The sequence below is a fragment of the Cephus cinctus genome, unplaced genomic scaffold (genome assembly GCF_000341935.2).
Source record: "Cephus cinctus unplaced genomic scaffold, Ccin1 Ccin1_scaffold0857, whole genome shotgun sequence".
Taxonomy (NCBI): domain Eukaryota; kingdom Metazoa; phylum Arthropoda; class Insecta; order Hymenoptera; family Cephidae; genus Cephus; species Cephus cinctus.
The window spans coordinates 132,786-154,338 of record NW_014333443.1 but is presented as its reverse complement, the minus strand read 5'-3'; the positions used below and the strand labels follow the sequence as shown (position 1 = coordinate 154,338).

The following is a 21,553-nucleotide window of genomic DNA, read 5'->3' as shown; positions in this document are numbered from 1 at the left end:
AATATAATATAAATAATATATAGTAAGAAATAATCAACTACTGAATATATAATTAAAATGATGATTATTTAATTTGTAGGTATCGAAGAAACAATCCGGGACTAGAACAGGCGATTATTGGAACGGAGTTACTGAGACTTGCCGGTGGACCAAATCGCGGATGGTACCCGACGAGGAAGGCAAATCAGCCTAGACCGGCTTCCATCGAGCATCTGGAGCGTCTGAATAATGCATATGACGGACGACTTCCTGGTTCTGGAGAACAGCGAAAGCCATTGACTTTGCCGACAAACATCACGCCCAACAAATACTTCGGCCAAAGTAAGCACAGCTCCGCGTCCAGCACTCGCGAGGCGCTACGGAGGGTCACTAGCTTGCTCATCAAGAAAGGTAAGCGTCGGGAAACGCGCTAATTAATCCTCACTACGGATAATCGTGATTAGGAGTACGCGTCCTCCATATCGTACGTAAAGTCGCGATTGCCACTTCGATTCTTATTACGATTAGGGTTATAATAAATATGCCAAAATAATTTCTGATTAAATCTGCAGGTATGCCGTCACTTGATTCGCTGGATCAGGATTCTTGTATGAAATATATTTTCATTTGTCTGATAAATTTAAACATCGTAAAGACTTAAAATACGTGCACGAAGCGCTGTCGATTATAAGCATACATTATAATCTATGATGTCATACGCAATTATTGTATTGTGCCGAGGACGATGATACCAATTGTGTTAATTAATTATTAGCAATATAAGTGCAAGAATTTCGGCAGATATCACGATTAGGATTCTTGACGGTGGGAATAAGCCTCGATATTTTGGCAATACGTTACGCAAAGTCCGTTTGCGGGCAACGGGAAGTGGGAATATCGCGTTAAAAGGATTCTCACGGATTATTCTTAACCTCTTCTATGTGACCTTTCGTGGCATACGAGCTCCATTCACTGGATTGGTACCAGCAAGTATAGAAAGGCTTGTACTCCGTCTGGGTTCTCGATGTGCAATGCTTGCTACCACACGAGTATCTCTTAGAACCGATTACACCAGCACCTAGTTAATTAACCCTTGATTAGCACAATGGTAGAAAGGCGATCTGTAGATTCAGTGCTAACTAAGATTCTAATCGAGGATTAGTATATTAGTAGCTGGTGCTATGGATTCTTGGAGTTACTCCAAACTTTATCTCACATTCTTCGTGTCGTATGCGTTCTGCGTTATTTTCCTCGCCCAACATGCTGTGCAATAAAACCTTTGCGATCGCACTGATATGAAATCAAGAATAGCTTTATTATAATTAGTCATAAAGATCTATCATTAGTAGTGATTGAACGCTTAAAAATTATTTCGCTGAATATAAATACGATTATTTGTCATCCAAAGCTTTCATAATTCTTCTTTATCCGTGTGATCGTTTCTGTAATCGCTGTGCGCCTATGGCCGTTGCATGTTAGACGTACATAACTCCTTCGTTCACGTAGAAATAATTTATTCTGGGTAATTTGAACGTTATTATTGTTCTTCAGATGTAAAATGGAAAAGGGAAAAGTTTAATGTTATATAGGATACCGTTTACTTCTATGATGCTGTTACTTGTTCGTTAGTCTTGCAAGAGATGGCGCCAAAGTCGAGGCAGCACCATCTTTCCGCGATCAGTTGAACTTTCAAGAACTCAAGTACTCTTGCAACGTTCCATTTGAGTCGCTATATAAAGCTACAACCAATATTTTGACGCACATTTTTCCCGAAATTTTTTGTCGCTTATGATTATGGGTTTTACAACACATATTTTCTTTTTTAAATGGCTCATCCAATACTTCTCGTTCGGAATTGGGTACTGCAATGAACTTCACAGAGCTTCCGTCAGAGGGTACTAGTGTCGTAGTATTCGCTTGGTATAACATTTTTTATTAGCTTGTGGAACACGTTACCATCGTCGGTAGCCTAGCGGCGTTCATGAGAAGCATTGTAGCAGAATGTAATCAACCTTGAAATCGTGAGGAGAGACAAGGATTAGATGCGGTTACACGCTGCGAACGGTTCTTTATTTTTATCATAATCGCATCACGATCAATGCTGAAAATCGATAAACAACTAGAATTTAATCAGACTTATAATAAGTGATATATTTTTTATACAACTTTGCAAACAAATCTTAAAAATTACTTTCGTATAAAATAAATCACCAGAATTTGCAACGTGTATCAGTGACCGGTGCCGACTTGGCTGTCTATTGCGCCAGTTGACGAAGCAGTATAATAAAGAAAATAAATATTGAAAATCCTCGAGAAAAATGTAAAATGGCGGCCTTACTACGAACAAAGGAGCCACCTTCGTATTTCGCGGAGCACGCGGTTTCTCCTGTCACACTCGAAACATCGTAAAACCATCCCACAGTTTATAAATTATGACCGAACACTTTTAGGTTAAAATTTTCCCATGGAATTTTTATTTACGTGAAATCCTTAAACATTACCAATTACTTGTTACCGAACGAAGCCGCACAAAAGTCCTATAGTAGCAACCCGAGGCAGTTTCTTATCGATGATTTATTTATAGAATGATAGCGTACGTATGTGAATACACAAAAAATCTTTGCCGAACAATTGCACCGTCTATGAGTAACGACCACGACCGATCAATTTTGAAAAGCTTTTTCAGAAAATTCCAGTATAGCAATTCAGTCCGGAAACACTAAAAATTTGATTGCCATAAATTTGGTACATCTCTGGCCAAGTGCTAAGGATTTTAAACTAGCCTATTACCCAGTGCCCGATGTTTTCGGTACGTTCAGTAAGTCCCGATGGGGGTGGACGTCCGCTCGTGAGGTGGATGAGGGTTGAAGGGCGCAAGTCAGGGCCGCGACCGTTCGCGAGGGTGGAATCAGAGGGGTTGCAATCGTTACTCCCGTCTGCTCTGGCACACCGACCAGTATATGTCTGGTAGCCACCCCAGCGATATACTCTCCTGGGCTCTTTAGTGAAAAATAAAAATATGTACAAAAGGGTTGATTCTCCGAATGTAGATGAGAATGGGCGAAGCCCATTCGCGGCCAGTCACACAGATGCTACCCTATACGTCCCCCAACAAACTCATCACGACACGTTCGATCGCTTTATTAAACGGGCCTGTTCGTTAAATGGACTTTCATTTTTTTTATTTCGCTCTCAGACTATCCATACTTCAAAAACGTCAATAAACTCCAACGTATCGCGGACGGTCTGGCATTGACTTTCCACAATTATTTGCGCTCAAATGTCCACCTGTCGACAATGCATCAAACACAATATACAGGTATATCAGTCACTATGACCATTGACTGCTGAATTCTGTGATGCGACGACGCACGTGACCAATGATACTAGAAACTTTTTTCTCTTATGTTTCCTCGCTCGTTTCCTTACCATACAAAAGTGCCTGCATAAGGGCGCATCTCCCCATTTCTTCGACCATGGTTGGTCTGCGATGGCGCCGCGCTGGCTGCACTGGTCCAATGCCAAAGAGACATGGAACACACGCATATCAACGGCAAAACGAAGAAATACAATCCTCGTTAAGAAAAAAAAAGATTTGTGCAGAGCTGACAAAATAAAAGACATATGCAAAAATTAATCAACAGATAATTTCCTAAACGGACTCGATGATTCAGTCAACATCGGTCGTTCGTGTTAAATAGAACGGAGGATGAAAAGTCATTTGAACTGGAATCTCCCGTTATCGCGTTTCGTTTTCAAGGTTATCATGGTTCACTACTTCTGCATTTCTCTTTGCTCGGCCCTCTTTCTTTTCCTTTGCTTGAAATCCGATACCGGCGACAGAACGATAAAAAGACGCTCGTCCGCTGCTCTAATGAGGACGTACCAGATGGAGAAGTTCTCTAGGAACGGAGAGCACCGTATATCTACAGGGTAAAAGTAGTCAGCATCTTTGGCCACGAGTCAGCCTACCTTATTTTCACCAGAAGTGCACTTTGCTTGTTAGACTCCAGTGGATTCCTTGCTACTAGACTACCGTACTCTTGAGGGTTCTTGTCCGTGCTACTCCTCAGTAATATTTCCAACTGTTTATCGCTCTTGCTACTACCTTAGTACTTATATTCTCATCTCCTTTTCACTCTGGGTTGACGGACAAGAGTTGGACCATTACCGTCGCTAGGGAATCATGAGATAACCTGGACAAATTCCCCCTCTAGCTCTACTCGCTTCATACGATAGTTCGACCTTCTGGGAACTTCTCGTTGTCATTAAATGCTGTAATATCTATTAATTCGCTATCATGATATACTATGATTGTTATCCGTATATCTACAATTTGGGAAGTATAGGTCCTTTATCTGTAATGATAAGTATGCCACTGATAGCCAAATCCGATTACGTCTCTGTCAATATTTGTCTTTTTAAAAGATTTAAATTTTAACTGCACCTATAAAAAATGTTTTCATAAATTCTTTTATTTTTCCATCGTATCTGTTTCACTCGCTTATAACAGTACGATTCTAGTTGTATTAACGTACGAGCATCGAACGATCCTTATCATCGTTGTCGACTGATCATTTTTATCTTTCCTGTATGGAACAAATGTTTTGTTACTAAATTTTTTTACATCCCGAACATCCTATTATCTGGCCGTCTAACTGTCTATCTATCTGGATCGTAGAGATATTGCTTGATAATGCGCGCCTTCAGACGAATGCCCGACTCGAGCGCGCGATGAAAATTTCGAGAATGCACGCGATATTTGAAACTTTACGAGTCAGGCGAGATTTCCGTGAAACGTGACACCCTGGAAGCGTTGGAGTCGGTGTTTGGTCGTCGCTGATAAACGTGATGATGCCTCACGGCGGCTTTCGAATTATTCTTTTAGCTATCCGAACGTCAACTGTTTCTGTGTTAGATATCCTTTCGCAGTATCACTTGCCCCGCGGGCTATTGCTTGGCAAACGCGACCGCTTAAAATTAGGTACAATGAATAATCTTCATATGAAATAACCTTGCGACAAATCGTGTTGGCTCTTCAAATTTTCAATGTTTTTTCTTTTTATTTATTTTTTCCCGATTATAAAATGAACGAAACGCCGAAAATCAGTCACCGGATGTGTAACAGTTGAGAGATGACTTGTATGGCGGCTCAACCTCTGGGACGCGTGAATCAAGCTACTATAAAACTTGCCGAGTAGAAAATGTCCATTGACGTTACGCTTGCGTTAGAGCATACGTGTACGTGACATAAGTACACGAGGGTACGTACTTACAGCCGTAGACGAATATGCACTTGTGACGAGGCCAGTATACCATACCCCCCAAGGCCCGAAGCTACGAGGAGTCTGTACTATAAATAGATGAGACTTTATAGTGTCCCACGCATCGGCGCAACAGCTGCGAGCGTGCATCCTTTTGCCGATTTTCAAAGGACTCCGGGAACGTTTTACGAAACGGATATATTGTTTAATTCATTGAAAATCTTCGAGAGAGATCAAAATCGGTCGTATAGATGTTCTTTTCTTAGACTCTGTTGTCGTCTATCGCTGTATATGTATATATTTATACAGCGATTAGCAGCATATGATTTGCTTAAGGGTCGAGGATTGAAGGTTTTCTATAGGCACTTGTGGGAAACATTCATAAAGGGTGAAAAAGAGTAACTAACCCTCCAACTCGACCCATTGAACTTCTTTCATTGAAAAATACCCTCTTATCGGTACCACCCTTCGTGCAATTAAGTAGCACGTCCGAGTTAAACGATCGGGCATTTTCCGATGACGGTATAAATAATAAAATGAAAGACACGTGAAAAAGCTATAAACACTGTGTAAAGAAAGTGTCTCGAGTGTGTCTCAGGTGAAGCAGGAGAAAAAACATTAATGTTTATTCGACTATGAGCCGGTACCGAAAAGTATTTCGAAAAATATTCCGAAACTAATAGAAAATCGGGAACGAGAAATTTCGGTAATTACTTGTACAGAAAATTGTTAAAAGATTGGATAAACAAAAATTTCGTGAATCCAATCGTGATCGGAAAACTTTTAACGCCGTAGAAGTAATGCCAATTAACTGCTGGGAAAGAACGAAATTCAGGAAGCCCAGACTCCAGGACACTTTCAAAGCGAATCGATCCAGGTACCCTTCGAAGAAGGCACGGCCCTGACTAAGGGTGTGTGTCGCTCGGTCTGGGAACTTATTGATTTATTCAGAGGGAGAGTAACCACCCCCAGCAGCCGACGCCGGAGCACATGTACCCGCGCGGCATTGCCCTCTTTCGTAACCTCGACCACTCTCACTCTCTCAGCGGCGCAACGAACTTTGGGCAAATTTTTCAAAATTATCGCAACGCAAGGTGGGAGATAGAAAATTAAAATTCAATTAGCCGATCGATCGTTAATGAGATACGTACCAGGATGCTGCTCAAAGTACGGAGAAACTTGAGACACGAAATTGTTATTTATTTATTTTCTCTTGTCGTTCCATTTTTGACTGGCGAACCGTCCGCCAAGCAGAGTCCTTTCTCTCGCGAGCAAAATGGCCGACTGGCAATTGGTCCTTGGCCCAGAAAATTGGGAATCTTAAAGAAACGTTATGCCTCGTACTAACAGCCAGAAAAGGTTCGTTGGCTGCATTTGCCGTGCGAATGACTAGACAAGATCTCTCCCATTAAATGGCCAAGACTATAAAGCATGTGTGTATGCTTCACGCATGACACGGTAAATATATATATATATATATAGAGAGAGAGAGAGAGAGACAGTTATGGAGATGTTAGTCTATGTATGCGGGATGCCTTATGAGGATATGTAGGGAAATGGGTAGACCGGTCTTTTCGCTTTTTTGTCTCCTTTTTATTTTTTATTCAAGTGACTATCGACCCTGTCTTCATTTTGACCAGCCATTCATTTCCGCGAAATTTGCCAGCGATATGCAGCGAAATAAAGGGAACCCTTGGAATAATTCCAAAATGGAACAGTTCAGCCTACCTAGGCGAGATATTTCAACGAAAATTCTCACATTCGTTTGGTCGAATGCTACTGAATGAATCGCACTATAGGCCGGAAATCGATTCCTATTATCCTAGATCATGGTAGCGTCACTCTCCTCAATGATGTTACCAAACATAATGTCAGTTCATCACGCGATCCAATTTCTACCGCCGACAGTGCCTTTAAACGATCGCTCCGATTGAGCCGGTGCAGGTGCAACTTCAGCGGAATATCTTGAATGCTAGAATTGCAAGATTTTTTTTTTTTTTTTTTATCAAAGAAATACCTTTTACCCGATAGCCATTCGTTATAACAGCCAATAATAGAGTCTATGTAACAGTTCGTTGTTAGCCATTCACGATATCTGACACTTGACTTTTCCTTAAGAAGTTCGCATCTCCTGTTATTGGTTAGTGGAATTAATGACTTTTGTATATACTACATGTATCATTGTACACATATATGTCCCGTACCACAAGTTAATGTACATATTGACAGCTCATTCGGAATTTGCCGATTGACTAATGGCTTTGGTTTCCGTAATATAGGAAATATAAGAAGTGCTTAAGATGTAACGGAAGAATTATGCTCTAAATGGACCTCTACAGCTTTTTCTTCGTAATCGAAAGAGCTGAACGTACTGCGTCTGTAGTTTGAGATATTATTTATTAAAGTTAGGTAAAATTGAGGCGATGGGCGAAAAATGGCTGTATTTGATCGAGCGTCTTTGATTTCCGTAAAAATTACTAAGTTTACCCATGCATTGAAGTATGCTCGCGGAAAACTTCATACCGTACAATAATGGAGAAATCATTGTTTGATAGTAGTCATGGGGCGTCCATGTCTTTTCCACTGGGATGCTCTTTGTCGAACCGTGGATGCTGGGGAAAAATGTGGCGAAGCAATATTGCGTGAAAAAATTTGCAAAATTATACCCCTTTAATTTGTTCTGCAGGTAATTTTTTCACGAAACGTCTGCCAGTGCGTAGCTTATACTTTTTTTTCACTTGTAACAATTTCTATTTAGCAAAATTATACACTCGATGCTAGTAACTGCTAGTAACCACGTGCTCTTCCAAGGTTAGGTTCAACCACTAGCCTTGCAAACGTATTTATACACGGTGAAACTAACAATTAGTACTAGTCAATCGTCGTCCGTATAACAAATGTTGGAAAACATTATGATTTTTTTTATTAGAATAATTATTATTTGCTAGTATTAAACCTCAACGGTCACATTTCAGTAGAGTTCATCATGCTTTACGTTGGGGTCATCGAGAGCCCAGATAACCGGTTAAGGGTTAAATAAATTGTACAAATATTATATATAATTTATTTTTACATTTCTTTGGGGATTTAAACAAATCATATATAGATATTTATTTGACATTTATTTAGCCAAACTGTGACGTACTACCTTAAACTTTGAAGGATGAATAAATATGGTTAAAGGACCGTTTGAAAACTTGGATATAACTTGAGAAAATTGTATAAGCGGAATAATCAGAAGCTCTTGAATGTTTCAATTCTCAGTGAATGGACATGCATGTGTCTTTTTTGTTTCTATTATATTATGTCTCTTAGATAATGTCCTTTTTGAGCCCAGCAGGATACGAGATAATTTATATCTAATCAGCTGAAAGCATTCCAATATTATCGTGCGTGGACTATGATGCTGTCCTGATCACTTTTTTTACTTCCTATATCTATAAATAAATATAACACAAGGATTTCGATTAAGTGTTTCTATAGAAATATTTCCAGTTTTACAGAACACTATCAAAATCCTTGTTCTACGGGACATACCGGTTCTCTTTTGTATGATGTATACATGTATACATGATGTAACATGTATCATGTATACATTAGCGCATCACCTTAACAGTGATTTTATTTGAAAAATTTGAATTCTTATCAAATTGAAAATGGGTTTTACCAGTCATCCTGTGGTTGATTGTATGCAATGCAGGATGATTATTTTCACTGATTACGTCGATCACGTAGATAGGGGAACAAAAGGGATCATAAATGTATAATTTTGAGAAAAAAAAACGTCCCATTAGCATCGGCACTAACTTTTTAATTTGGATAGATCAGTGTCCAGATATTTCTTCTCTGCCTTACTTTCGATGTACAAAGCAATCGCCTTTTTAGAAACTATGATGTTAGTGCACCTTTTATAGCCAGACAATTGTTTAGTGCTTGTAGAATTACAAGCAGCTGGTACTCTATGGACATTTATCGTTTTCTGTTATAGGAAGTGGTAGCAAGGAGGGTAAAGGCAAAGATACAGTTTTACCATCAGGCCCCTACTCTGGTAAGTTTCTGTTAACATTTGATTTTCTTTCAGTAAAAACGAATCGACCGCGCAACTTCTCCGGGAATAAAAATTAAAGGGAATCGAATTTCGCACCGCGCCTAAGCACTCCCTTAGGGGCACAGTGCCTATTTTTACGTAAACTCTCAGCAGCCTTACGTCAACGGGAAATAAGAAATAGCCGAAATATTGTCGTAAGAGAGTATCTCCACTACAGAAATAAACCAAAGAGGTCGTTGGAAAATTTTCAAAAAATCATACCGCTACCGAAACACGCTAATCAAATAAACATATAGTATACCTGTCCCTTGTTTTAAATTTTAATTAAAATTAGGCAATGCTTGAAATAATATTTATGGGATATACGCATGAACACGGGGAATTCGAATCCGATCGAACTCGTTGCCATGACGACCATTTTGACCGCGGAGATAGTACACGTAGGACCTTTCATAAAGGATCCTCGAGAATATCCAGGGTGTTTAGCACAGGGCGTGGTAGGTCTCGCAGTTAAAAAAATATTCCTACCAACTTTTGACATTCTATAAATTTTCGGCTTAGGCTCAAGCAAACCCCTGCAGTATGGCTAACATGTAAATCGTCTACCGAGCACAGGACTAACGTCCTCGTGTAAACTTAGGTTACGTTCCTGCTCGAAAATATCTTTTCCACTCTGCACTTCCACTGCCTGTAATCTGTCGGTGTTGGAGTTACCCTACCGAAGAGCAACACTCTCTCTATGTCTGTTAGAGGCGGATTCCTCGACTATTAATATGAGCAGGCTATTTTTGGCAGGACCTCTTACCGAGCGGATGGCTTATTTTTTAAGGCTAAACGCACGCGACTCCTACTTCACGCTACAGGAATTCGAATTTGTCGTTCGATTCTCAGTAATGCGACCCAAGTGATTTTTATTCCTCTTAAAAAATACAATAGCGCCAGTATAACTATTCAGTTAACTTACGAGCTACAATCGATCGATCTATCATGTAGGCATACGAGCGTAAAGATATTCACGTATGTACGATAACTGAACGGCTGATTGTCCGAATTTTTTTTTTCCTTTCGTCAATCCTCCATGGGCATTTAATAGTAACATCACGGTGAAGAATTTCCATAATTAGTAAAAAGAAATCCAACTATTTTCCAAGAATTTCAATTTTCGAACCCTCCCGGCAGTCGATATTTGCACGTCGACTGTATTAATAGAAGTTTCCGGTATTTGGTTGCTGGCCAATTTTCCAACGGTACTACGGCTCAAGTAAAGCAGCAGAAGTACGGAAAGTCAAAGGAAATAGGATACAGCTGTGTATTTGAAGATTTTGAAAATTTGTCCAGCAACGAGGCTGGTAACGTTTGTAAAAATTAGTTCTTTATAAAATAACGTCATTCCTTCTCCCATTAAGAGTCTACGTCTTATTACTGTTTTTATATGAACACGTGCGTTCACAGAAACATACGCAGATTAATTATCCATTTAATCGGATAAGTCTGCTCCTTTGATTTTTTATCATAGAGCCAACTTCACGCGGTACTATTGCACTTATTAAATCGACATAATGATTATCTGTTCACCCTTTAACTGCTATGAACCCATATAGACATGTCTAGTGAATTTAAGTGATATTTCTTGTGAATTGATATAATATTTTAGTTAGGTTTAATATATCGCAGCAAAAAAAAAAAACGTCGAAATAACATAATCTGTTACAGTAATTGCACACGCGAAATGTTAAAAATTATTTGGTCCAGAGAGTCAATTAACGTTGTAAATCGGTTCTACGTGTCATACAGTGAAGAACATAAATGCCTTTCAAAATAGATACTAAATAATTGGTGGGATACTTCTCACAGGAATAGGCCCTGATGTTCCACTGGGATTAAAGGAACTAAAAAAATCGTCTATAGTAGGAATGTTGAAAAATATTTTTTTTTCCGAATGAAGCTAATGACTCATTCTACAAGGTTAAATGTCATTTCGACGCCGCTTTCACCGTTATTTATCAAAAACTGAGGGACAAATGCAAACCGGACATTTTCGGATATGTCAAATTCAATCCTTGAATTTTCAGGTCAGAATTTTCATTCGACTTTATTATACGTAAGCACTTTGGAATCTATCCACCAGTTCTACTGCGACGAATCAATTAATAACCTGGATTTCGCCCCACGAGGCACATGATGCACGCGTAAACGTCATGTAGCTCCAGAAAGACGACTTTGTTTGTCCTATTAATAGGAAAATGGGAGTTCAGAAATAGGATTAGGAGCGCATTTACGAGAATAGTGGCGAAATCGTGAATACAAGTGTCGTCACGTTGGGTTAAATTGAAGGGATGCTGCGCACCGAAGATCCGGACACACCCGAGATTCTGAATTGAACGTACAGTACAGATGTATAGGTACACTATTGGTATTGATTCCCACTCAGCAACTTTGCGAACTCACTTTCGTTTTTCCTTCCCGATTTCCCAACTTCGTGGTTTTATTTTTGATTTCTCCACTCCAAAGAAAAATCATTTCTTGATCCTCCGACTTCCACGGGGATCCAGTATATCTTACATTCGCTCTGTCAATTCCCATACATCCAGTACCAGCCATCCTGTATGCAGTAATCGATACATGAATTTCATTAAATTATTTATCATCGATCATAAATTTTTGTCACGCACCACGCAAACGGTAAGTTGCAAGCTCTGGGAATTATATGAAAATTTTAAGCGAACATTAATAACTGACATTCAGCGATTGGGTAATCCCTGATAAGATTCGTGGTCTTTAATAATTGTCAAAAATAATACGTGTCACGATTCTCGCATACTGACGTACTCGGTGTTTTGATTATAAAATAATAATTACACAGCAAGAGATTAATGTCCCTTCGGTATTTTATCAGTACGTTATAACTAAAGAAAAGAAAAATTTCGATCCGACATGTAGTTGAAGAAATGTTTCGCTACATTTAAAACCGACAAGAGCGTCGTTAACCATTCGTAAAGAAGTCGAACGCCTAAAAACGTAAGAAGACCCATTGTGAACTGGCCTTCATAAGATATCGATCACCGATCCAAGCACGTACGTGTATATTCGCTTTTCCAAAATCAAGACTAACTTAACAAGACGGAAAATACAGTCACGGGAAATATGTAAAAATTAAATTCTCTAGTGTTCGTATAATCGGTGGATGTGCCAAGCGGAAGTGTCGCCACTTGTGATGCGTCGCAGCGTACCAACCTTACACATTGTCAGGACGTCCCTTGTGCTTAATATACTGCACGCCTCAAAACGTGGTTGAAATACATGAAACGAGCGAAGCGCAGCTCTCGCGTGTCCCTGGGCTCTGCTGGCGTAGGAGGAGAGAAAGAGAGAGACAGATATCCTTAAGCCGTATTCACATCGCGTCATGCGAAAATGAAAATGACCAAACAGCACAGTCTTATCGTGACCCGAACTGAGAGTGTTCCTGTTCTCTTTAACTGTTGCAGGCGAGACTGCCGACGCCCCGAAGAAGAAGGGATTCTTCAAGAGCTTCTGGAAGAGGTCACGACACTACTCCTTGGAGAACCAATAGCCCAGGTGCGCCAGGGTGACGATCCGCCAACGACCGGAGAGCCAGGATCTGCCGTTGTCTACCAGGACCCTTTCGATATCGAGCAATCCCTGTTGTTGCATAGTGCAGTGATCATCGTCTAGCGTGTACGCCGTTTTGTCATCTTAAGAAAAAAGGAAAAAAAAGGGTCGCTTCGACTTCAGCAGTTACCGCCGGCAAGGTGCCAGTAGCCGTAAAGAAGAAGAAGCCGTTTCTATATTTTTATCGTGGGTGTCAACCGAGAAAAGAAGAAGCGAAAAATGATTTTTAACGAGACAGTTAAAAAAAAACACGATGTTTCGTATGTAATTTGTATAACGTATATTCCAGATAGGGAATGTTTCTGGGAGAAATAGGAAAAAAATTAATAATCGATGTTTGAAGCCCCACGGTGTTCTTGGTAAGTGTCGGTCACACCTCAAGTCGAGTGATCTTCTTGTGCGATCTTATCATGTACCTTTTTGTCTTTTGTATTTTCGGAAATGCTCGAAGGAGACACGAAGAAACTGGGTTAGGAATGATGTGAATAAAAATGAAACGAAACGACTGGATGCGAATGGACCTTCGGTCGTTGGCGAACTCTTGTCACCTTAATGAGTCTATTAATTAATTTATTTACGAGAATGAATGTTTAAGCTAGTAAGAAAGATAAGAGACGGAAACGAGTCAGAGATACAGAATTAAACTGGACTTCCGCGTTCCGCCATAGATTTATTGCAATGTGATTCAAGATGGTTCTTGCGTATTGGAGAGTCGTGAAAAGTGAGCTTAGGAACATGGCTATATATATATATATATATATATATAATATATATAATTAAAAATATATATATTATGGGGTCAGCAATCTCGTGTTTCAATTCGACACATGCGGAAACGAATGTGCGTATTCATCGTCGCTGATTCAAGACGCTGGCCTTTTAATTAAATGCAATAATTATCGCAATTACTGAAGACCAAGGAAACACGTTTCCTTTTCTTCGGCGTTTCGTTTTCTATCTGTTGCCCTTTTTTCTCCGTTCTCATTGTTCGTTCTCCACTCTTTTACTGCCCAAGAAGCGAAAGGGACTTTTGTCGCGCTCCTTCTCTTTTTATCGGATACCGTCTAATGTGCAATTGAAGAAAAAAGGGATTATTATTCGAAGAGCACCATTACACTTACCGCTAATGCGATTCACGGTGACACGAGAGAGAGAGAGAGAGAGAGAGAGAGAGAGAGAGAGAGAGAGAGAGTGCGTGCCTGCGTGCGGTTTGTGCAAAAAAATGTGTGTGCGTACTTTATAAGAGATAAAGTTCGAGGAATTAAGTATGTGAGAATATGAATAACACACGATACTTATTAATGGATATAATTTAAAGATAAGGGATTCATAAGATAACAAGAGGGCGAGATGAGAATAAATGTGAACGAGCATTAATACACGTAACATTAAAAGGTATAGAAGAAAAGGAAACTGATAAAAAAAAAACAATGATAATATTAATGATAACGATTGGATTTAATAATATATTAATGAAGTTATAGATGATAATTATATATATACATATATTATAATATTAACGCGATTATTATTGATATTATATATATATATATATATATATATATATATTATATATATATTTAATTTTTAAATTATAATAAATTGAACGTAAAGAGCCGTGTATAGCGCGTTATTCCGTTACTTCATTTGTGTTTTTTTGACAAAGCCGAATCAAAAATTTAATATTCTGACAGTCGAAGGTGAAAAAAATATTGGGATAATGAAAAAAAAAACAAATATTATTTGATTCCGAGTATATACTTCAAAGCCGTCGGATTTACTTGTCTTCGGACCCGGAGCCGTATTCATCCTTTTGAAACTGGACGTTCGTGTTAGAGAAAGTGCACTCATGATTCTTTAATTTCATTTTTCGTCTTTACTGTTATCACTTAGCACGAGGAACACGGGCATTGTTACGCTACGGCGTGTTGTCAGTAAGTGACGTGATGTAATATCGCGTAAGAGCGACTACGTCGCTTTGTCACGAAAGAAATTAAGAGAGATTTCGAAAGTGAAGACAAAAAGTTTGAGTGATCGTGAATAAGAAAAGCGAACAGGTAAGATCGTTTTTGGGGGAAAAGAAAATATTTGACAAGTCGATAAATTTGTGGATAAAAGTGTTTTCTACGCTCGAAAAGAAATTTTAATTAGCACAATCATTACCAGAAATCCAGTCCCTTCCAATTTTATCCAAAAATTATAAATACCCCAAAAACCATATTCTCGATAACCAATTGCGATGGATGAGGAGAACGAATAAGATCCAAGAGTTTGAAGTTGAATTGAAAAAAAAAAGGATCAAACAAAAGACAAAGCCTTTCAGAGAATCACGAGAGAGATATCGATAAGATTATAATTTGAACTTTCATGATTTTTCTTTATACATAGCCGCTAATCACCGAGACCACTTGCCTTATGATGATTAAAAAGTATAAAAAAGAAGTGTTTGGGGGGGGGGAATGATAAGTATTGAATTACGATAAACGATTTCACTTACCTGCGAGAATGACGTACGTCTTTGATACTTGTGAATACTCGGCGAGTATCGATCTGCTACTTCACGAGTATTCGTACTATTCACGATTAACTCCTGCACACAATTAGCCACGCCGTCGGTGTATCAACTATAGGGTGGTCAAACATGACGAATTTGAATGGATACCAAAAAAAAAAAGAGAAAAAAAAAGTAAAAATCGCCACAGTACGAATACCGGTATTATCACTTGTAAACAGTGCGAATATGAATTATATTGTACTATTACGATTACGTAATACGTGTCAAGACGTAGCGTACACGAGGAAGGCACAGACACCCTAACTATATTACTATAACTGTATCACACGTGCTCGTCGTTCATCGCCTATGTAGACTATCACGGTGTAATACTTGCTGTAAGATTATATATTACGATCTTCGATATATCGATGATAACTCGTTATTATTTAATTGTCAAGAATTCTGACGATTGAGAACCGTGCGTTCTATCCCAATTGAGAAAAGCGTCTCCTTCTGTTTTTTTATAATCAGGTTCTTCGCTACGTCTTATTCTTTTGTATGGTGTATGATTTTTGTCTGCTTCCAAATAACGAGAAAAAATTCGACAGCGTTTTAAATTTTCATGCGAATCACAGTTACGTAGTTTTATGTTGATAGCCAAAGATTTAGTACAAAATGGATAGCTTTACCCGCGAGAATATACATAAATATATTATATATATATATATATATATATGTATATATTCCACACGTGATATCATTGATCATCAAGTATCATCGGTATCATCAAGTATCGAAATAATTAAGAAAAAAAAAAATTATAATTTTTGTTTTGACCGCACGCTCTCTTGGCTTTGATATGACGTGACTAAAAACTATGCGTGATATACGTTTTCGAAATGGGATGAGCGCACAATTATTTTTTCTCATTTTCCATTTTATTTCTTTGTCTCTCGAGGTTTTTATTCGAGTCACGTATACTAAATAACGGTACTGCCATCTACGCTGTAGGATCCGCAATGGATTTGCAACCATACCAAGCAAAAAGAGCCAATTGAAAAAACGGGAAGAGAAAATAGAAATAAGAATTATTGGCAAACTCTCACGTATAAAGTATTTTCGATAATCAGAACGATCGAAAGCCTAAATTGCCGGTTTCCCGAAATATTTTTTAGAATTAATTATGCTACTAATTAAAACGATTTAAAAAAAAATGATACATAAAGATATACATAGAAATGCACGCACGCGTAACTGTTCACGTAGAGAGGACTCCAATGTATATTTTATTTCCTTACGCACAGAACAACATTTCCTTTGGCAAATATACGTAGACGGTCGTACATGGAAACGGACGCGTACGTACTTACACATGGTAATTTCCCAAATACAAATCGTCGGTATACTCTAGAGATATTGGCGGTTAGCAACATTGTTTTCAGTTCTGTGAGCATCGCTGTTTTATTTTTATTTTTTTTTTTCCAAAGAAAAAACAACAAAAAATGTCCAAGAACTTTGATATATTATCCTGCGCATTATGTTTAGGCATCTTCCACTAGGGTGAAAGGATTCCTTAGAAACTGTAATGTTCATTTAAATATTACCTATTTGTACTGATCTAGCGGTTGCCGTTATCTCAGTTAATTTATCGCAGTGGGCGTTCACGTTCGAGCGTTGGTGTATAAACGGCACTATAAAATGCCTTTTGTATAGTTATAAATATATATTCGCAGTACTGTTGTTTGATAATACAGAGATCACGAGTAAAGTTTTTATTACCCTTACGCAAAATGCGATTCCAATTTTCCCTGGACATAGTACATCGAGAAACGAGATCAAAGGATATTCGCAGACCTCAGCATCCTCTTCGAAAAACCATCCGGAAACCGGAACTTTCACGTACTGCACACTGGGGATTCCGCTGCCACGAAATAAAAACCACCGAGAAACCATTGCGGTTTCTTATTCAACCGACGAAACCGAAGAAATTCATAATTAGAATCACAGGAAATTCCAGTCAGGCCACGAGCTTCCATTATATAACGTATTCCCATAACGTGTATTTGAAACAATTATTTATTTAAAAAGTGGCAGAGTACCCTCACGATTATTTCACCCTAATCAATTATAACAAAAATATTTAATAAATATGGATGCGTTATACACGTGTGTGAAGGATTGGGTTTCCATAGAAATCAGTGGTAACAGGAATCGTAATACCGAATGTGCATATTACACGAGAGAGAAACACATGAAAAATCGCACACCACTTTATACAAATTTATTACTCTCTTAACACAATCTCACTTTTTTTCACTTTTTTTTTCTTTTGATGTATGCAAAAAAATCTTAAGAGGAAATATCGTTTTACAAAGCTACACCTAATATCCGGCATGAATCGTCCTCATCATCTTCGTCGTTTCCGTTCTTTCCGGAGACAATGATTCCCTTGTGCGCACGCGCAAGGGATAGTGGGCCTCGCATGATCTAAGTTTCTATGTTATTACATTTTGTTTCGCATATTTCCATGCTTCTTTTTTCTTTGTCTGTTCTCTACCCTTCCTCGGTATGCTATGTTATGTTTATCCGTACAATGACAAAGGATTAATTTTCAATGGTGTCAGTCGCGACAATACATCCGGAGGGACAGAGAGTTGAACGACAAAAAAATCGTAAGCAAAATTTTGTATCTTTTTCCACTCATAATCTCCTCTTCCGATGTCATGATAAAGGAAAGATTCTGAGAATCATGACGATTACGATGAAAAATAGTGTGCATGCGTGTGGATGTATACATATGACAATACTGTATGTATTTATACCATAGAAGAAAATAAATCCTGACCAAAACCCGACAGGTTCTTTTTTTATTAAAATTATCACCTCAATTTTAATCTGTTTCTCTCGATATCATTTTTCCCTTCAATTACTTTCCCCTTCGTTCGTTATCAATAAAAATCATTGCATAGTAATTAAACTAGTTAGCCGGAGTGAGCTTTTGAAACTCTAAAATTTTTTCCTCCATTTCACTACGTTTCCTTGGTAACCATTTTTTTTTGTTTTCATTTTAATTTTCTCGGCGACACATTGCTCGGCTGAAAATCCATTAAGCAGTCACATATTTAATTAAGACAGTAGCAATAGCAATAGCAATAGCAATAGTAGTAGTAGTAATAGTAATAGTAGTAGCAGTAGTTGCAGTAGCAGTAATAGTATAGTAGTCGTGTGGCAATTAGCGTAGTTTCGATAAAGCAAATTCGAATAAACCAATGTAAATCTCTTCGCGTATCCCTTTTCATATGAATTAAAAAAATATCTTATTCACGATGGGGCCATTCGTCATATGCAGACTTTAATTAGTCAAGGTGCACACATCGTGAATTATGGCGCATCCGATATAACAGAATAGTACAAGCAGCAGGATCGAGAACAGTGGTATTAAAATGCTTTCGTATAGTTTATTTATTATTTCGACATCTTTAAAAAAATTCTCACAGGCAGAGCATCCAGAAAACAAGATACAATGAAAAATTAAAACAAATAACCAGTCGTCGGAGCCCAACGTGAATAACTTCCACAGATCAGGGAAATTCGTAGGTGCTTCGAAAATAGTACGCTAAACATATGACAAATGGCATCTATGTGCGTGTATGCGCGCGGTCTTATGAATTTATGTGTATGTGTCATTCTGTGTCTTTCTGGATTTCTTTTATCGTTCCTCTCCCCATCCTTCGTACCTACAAAAATCCTTAAAATTCCTCCTGCGTTCGATCTATAAGCACAAATCAATAATAATCCGATCACACCAGCCTCCTTGTTCCTCTTATATTCGTTTAAAGGAGAAAATCTCAGCAATTATGACACATCGTACGGTCTTTCCTTAATTACACGTAGCATCGATAAAGACAGTAGAGTAGCTACTTTTAATAAACACGAATAAACATAGTGACAAAAGAAATTTCATCCGAATAAAACAGGATCGCCGATCACGTGAATACATGGCCGAAAATCCAACCTATGAGAGAATCATTTGATATCGTCGTCCACGTATATAACCAAGAGTTACCGCGCATGCGCACGCATGTGTTTATGATTGCAAATATTATCAGTATTTCATTTTTGTCAACGATCTTCGTGTACGTCGTGCGTGTACATACGATTGAGCCTCGTCACGATAATCAATTTGATTTTCCTTTATTTTTCAAGCGGATACTCAGCTTTTTCTCTCTTTGTTTTTTTCCTTCTTCTTTAAAGCGCTCACGTCAAGGAGCGCCATCTAGTTTATGTACCGGAGACTTTTGAGATGCCCAAAAAAAAACACAGTATTCACATGTACTACATTGTACAGTGATTTAAGCCTAGCGAATGATTTATCCAAACGAGATTAGCCCCAATTTCTTAATACGTGCCGAGAAACAGACGTCATTGTTGAGTAGCATACCATTTTCAGAATTCTGGTGATAAAGAAAGGTAAAGTCAAAAATCGCTTAATGCGGCGCTGTATTTTTACAAAGAGACGATACAATGAGCGAATGAATGAATGGTATAGCTTATAAGGAGGGAATTCAATGAGGAAGTGATGTTACTGTTTTTCTTTTTAATCTTTCTCTTTTTCTTTACTGTATCAAGAGCGAGTATCTCCCTATTTTCTAGATCGATCGATCGATACGTCCCTGAACTTTGCTATACCTTAAAAAAAAAAAGCAATCCCTTTCCAAAAAGTATGGGAGGGCTGCCATCGGCGTTAGAAAAAAGTGGATGGTATACGTAATAATACAGTAGTATCACAACCACTTTTTTTATAACGGTACGGATATAATTCTTATCCACTCCCCTCCTTCGCCCCTCCCGCCCTCGCACACAGGAGTACCGTATAATAAATGTAGATGTGCGTCCGTTAACTGTAAATGTGTATCACCAAAGATATAGCAAAAAAGTCAGAGTGGTAAGTGAAAGAAAGAGAAAGAAATTAAGAAAAAAAATAACGATACTTTTTCGTTTTCCATTTTTTGGCAAAGTATTCATTGGATCCATTCCACATTCACAAAACATACTACTCTGCGAATACGGATGTTGTGTCGACTTATGCATTTTTCTTCTCGCAATTCTTAATAATTGGTCTTGTTACGCGCGCGCGTGTACGTGTCTATTGATTGGGTATCTTTTTTCTTTCCTTTCTTTATTGCCCTCAGTTCTCGTTCTAGGCTAGGGAGCTTTGACGTTAAAGGTAAAAAATAAAATAAAGAAGAGCAGAGGCCTCCATTATCGCCCAATAGAGACGCGTGTCGCTCCCGAATAATACAGAGAAACGACACCACGACGAGGATGGGCTCGCGGTACATATTTAATACGGCGGTTACGAAGCTTGACAAAATGGCCCGATGATGTTCACAAGGGCGCACGACGATGGTGGCGACGATGGCGGCAGCGGCTGCGACTCGCGTCGCGACGACTTCCTGGTTTTATTACTCGTACTGTCATCGGGTCGCGCGGCAGAGCTGCGTCGACAGTTTGCGACGCAGTTCTCGTGCGGCATGGCGCGTCCCATTCTCACTGTCATTTAAAGTAATCGACCGTATCATTATTATTAATATTAGATATTTGTGTTGGATCCCAGAGGTTACTGAAACAGAAAGAGAACATTTCGAATTTTCGCGGCTTTTTCTTAACACTGCCTTAAACCTTAAATCTTAAAATGGCCGCCGCGACTGCTACCACCGAGATCGAGTATAATTCTGTCGCAAAGCTATTAAACGATATTCGCGACGCAACAATGAGATTCGAATAACCATATGCATCACCCAGGAGCGTTCGTAATTTAAATATAGTAATTCTTGTGTTACACAGTGTGTGATAAAGTGGCACTTGACAATGAAGTATACATATAACGCATCCTGCCACTTGATAAATCATAGTAAAACCTATGAAGGAAGTGACCCCGTCAATCTAGTAATCCGACCTACTTGTATCCATTCTGGGAAATCTTAACGATGTTACAGTAATCTCGTTTACATTAAATTTTGATAATTAAAAAATGTATTAGAAATCCATTAAAAAAATAAATAATAAAAACATATATCACGCACTGGACGCAAGCTCGTTCTCCCCCCCCCCCCCCCCCCCCACCCCCTCCCC

General features: G+C 38.6%; 2 protein-coding genes across 13 annotated transcripts in view; one reads left to right on the top strand and one right to left on the bottom strand.

The window, feature by feature from the left end:
- The window catches only part of LOC107270899, a 92,867-nt gene extending 77,026 nt beyond the window's left edge, over positions 1–15,841 (top strand). For 10 of the 12 annotated variants that reach the window (XM_015746334.2, XM_025088208.1, XM_015746331.2 and 7 more), the window contains 3 exons: positions 80–390; positions 9,232–9,291; positions 12,777–15,841. In XM_015746334.2, coding sequence (XP_015601820.1) covers positions 80–390; positions 9,232–9,291; positions 12,777–12,862 — 457 coding nt within the window. In that variant the 3' untranslated portion in view covers positions 12,863–15,841. The remainder of the gene's footprint in view (positions 1–79; positions 391–9,231; positions 9,292–12,776) is intronic. The other 2 variants (XM_015746336.2, XM_015746335.2) reach the window with 2 other exon arrangements.
- Positions 15,842–17,685: 1,844 nt separating this feature from the next.
- LOC107270900 (profilin) overlaps positions 17,686–21,553 on the bottom strand; it is an 8,902-nt gene continuing 5,034 nt past the window's right edge. The window contains exon 3 of the mRNA XM_015746337.2: positions 17,686–21,041. The gene's annotated coding sequence lies outside the window, so the exon portion shown is untranslated. The remainder of the gene's footprint in view (positions 21,042–21,553) is intronic.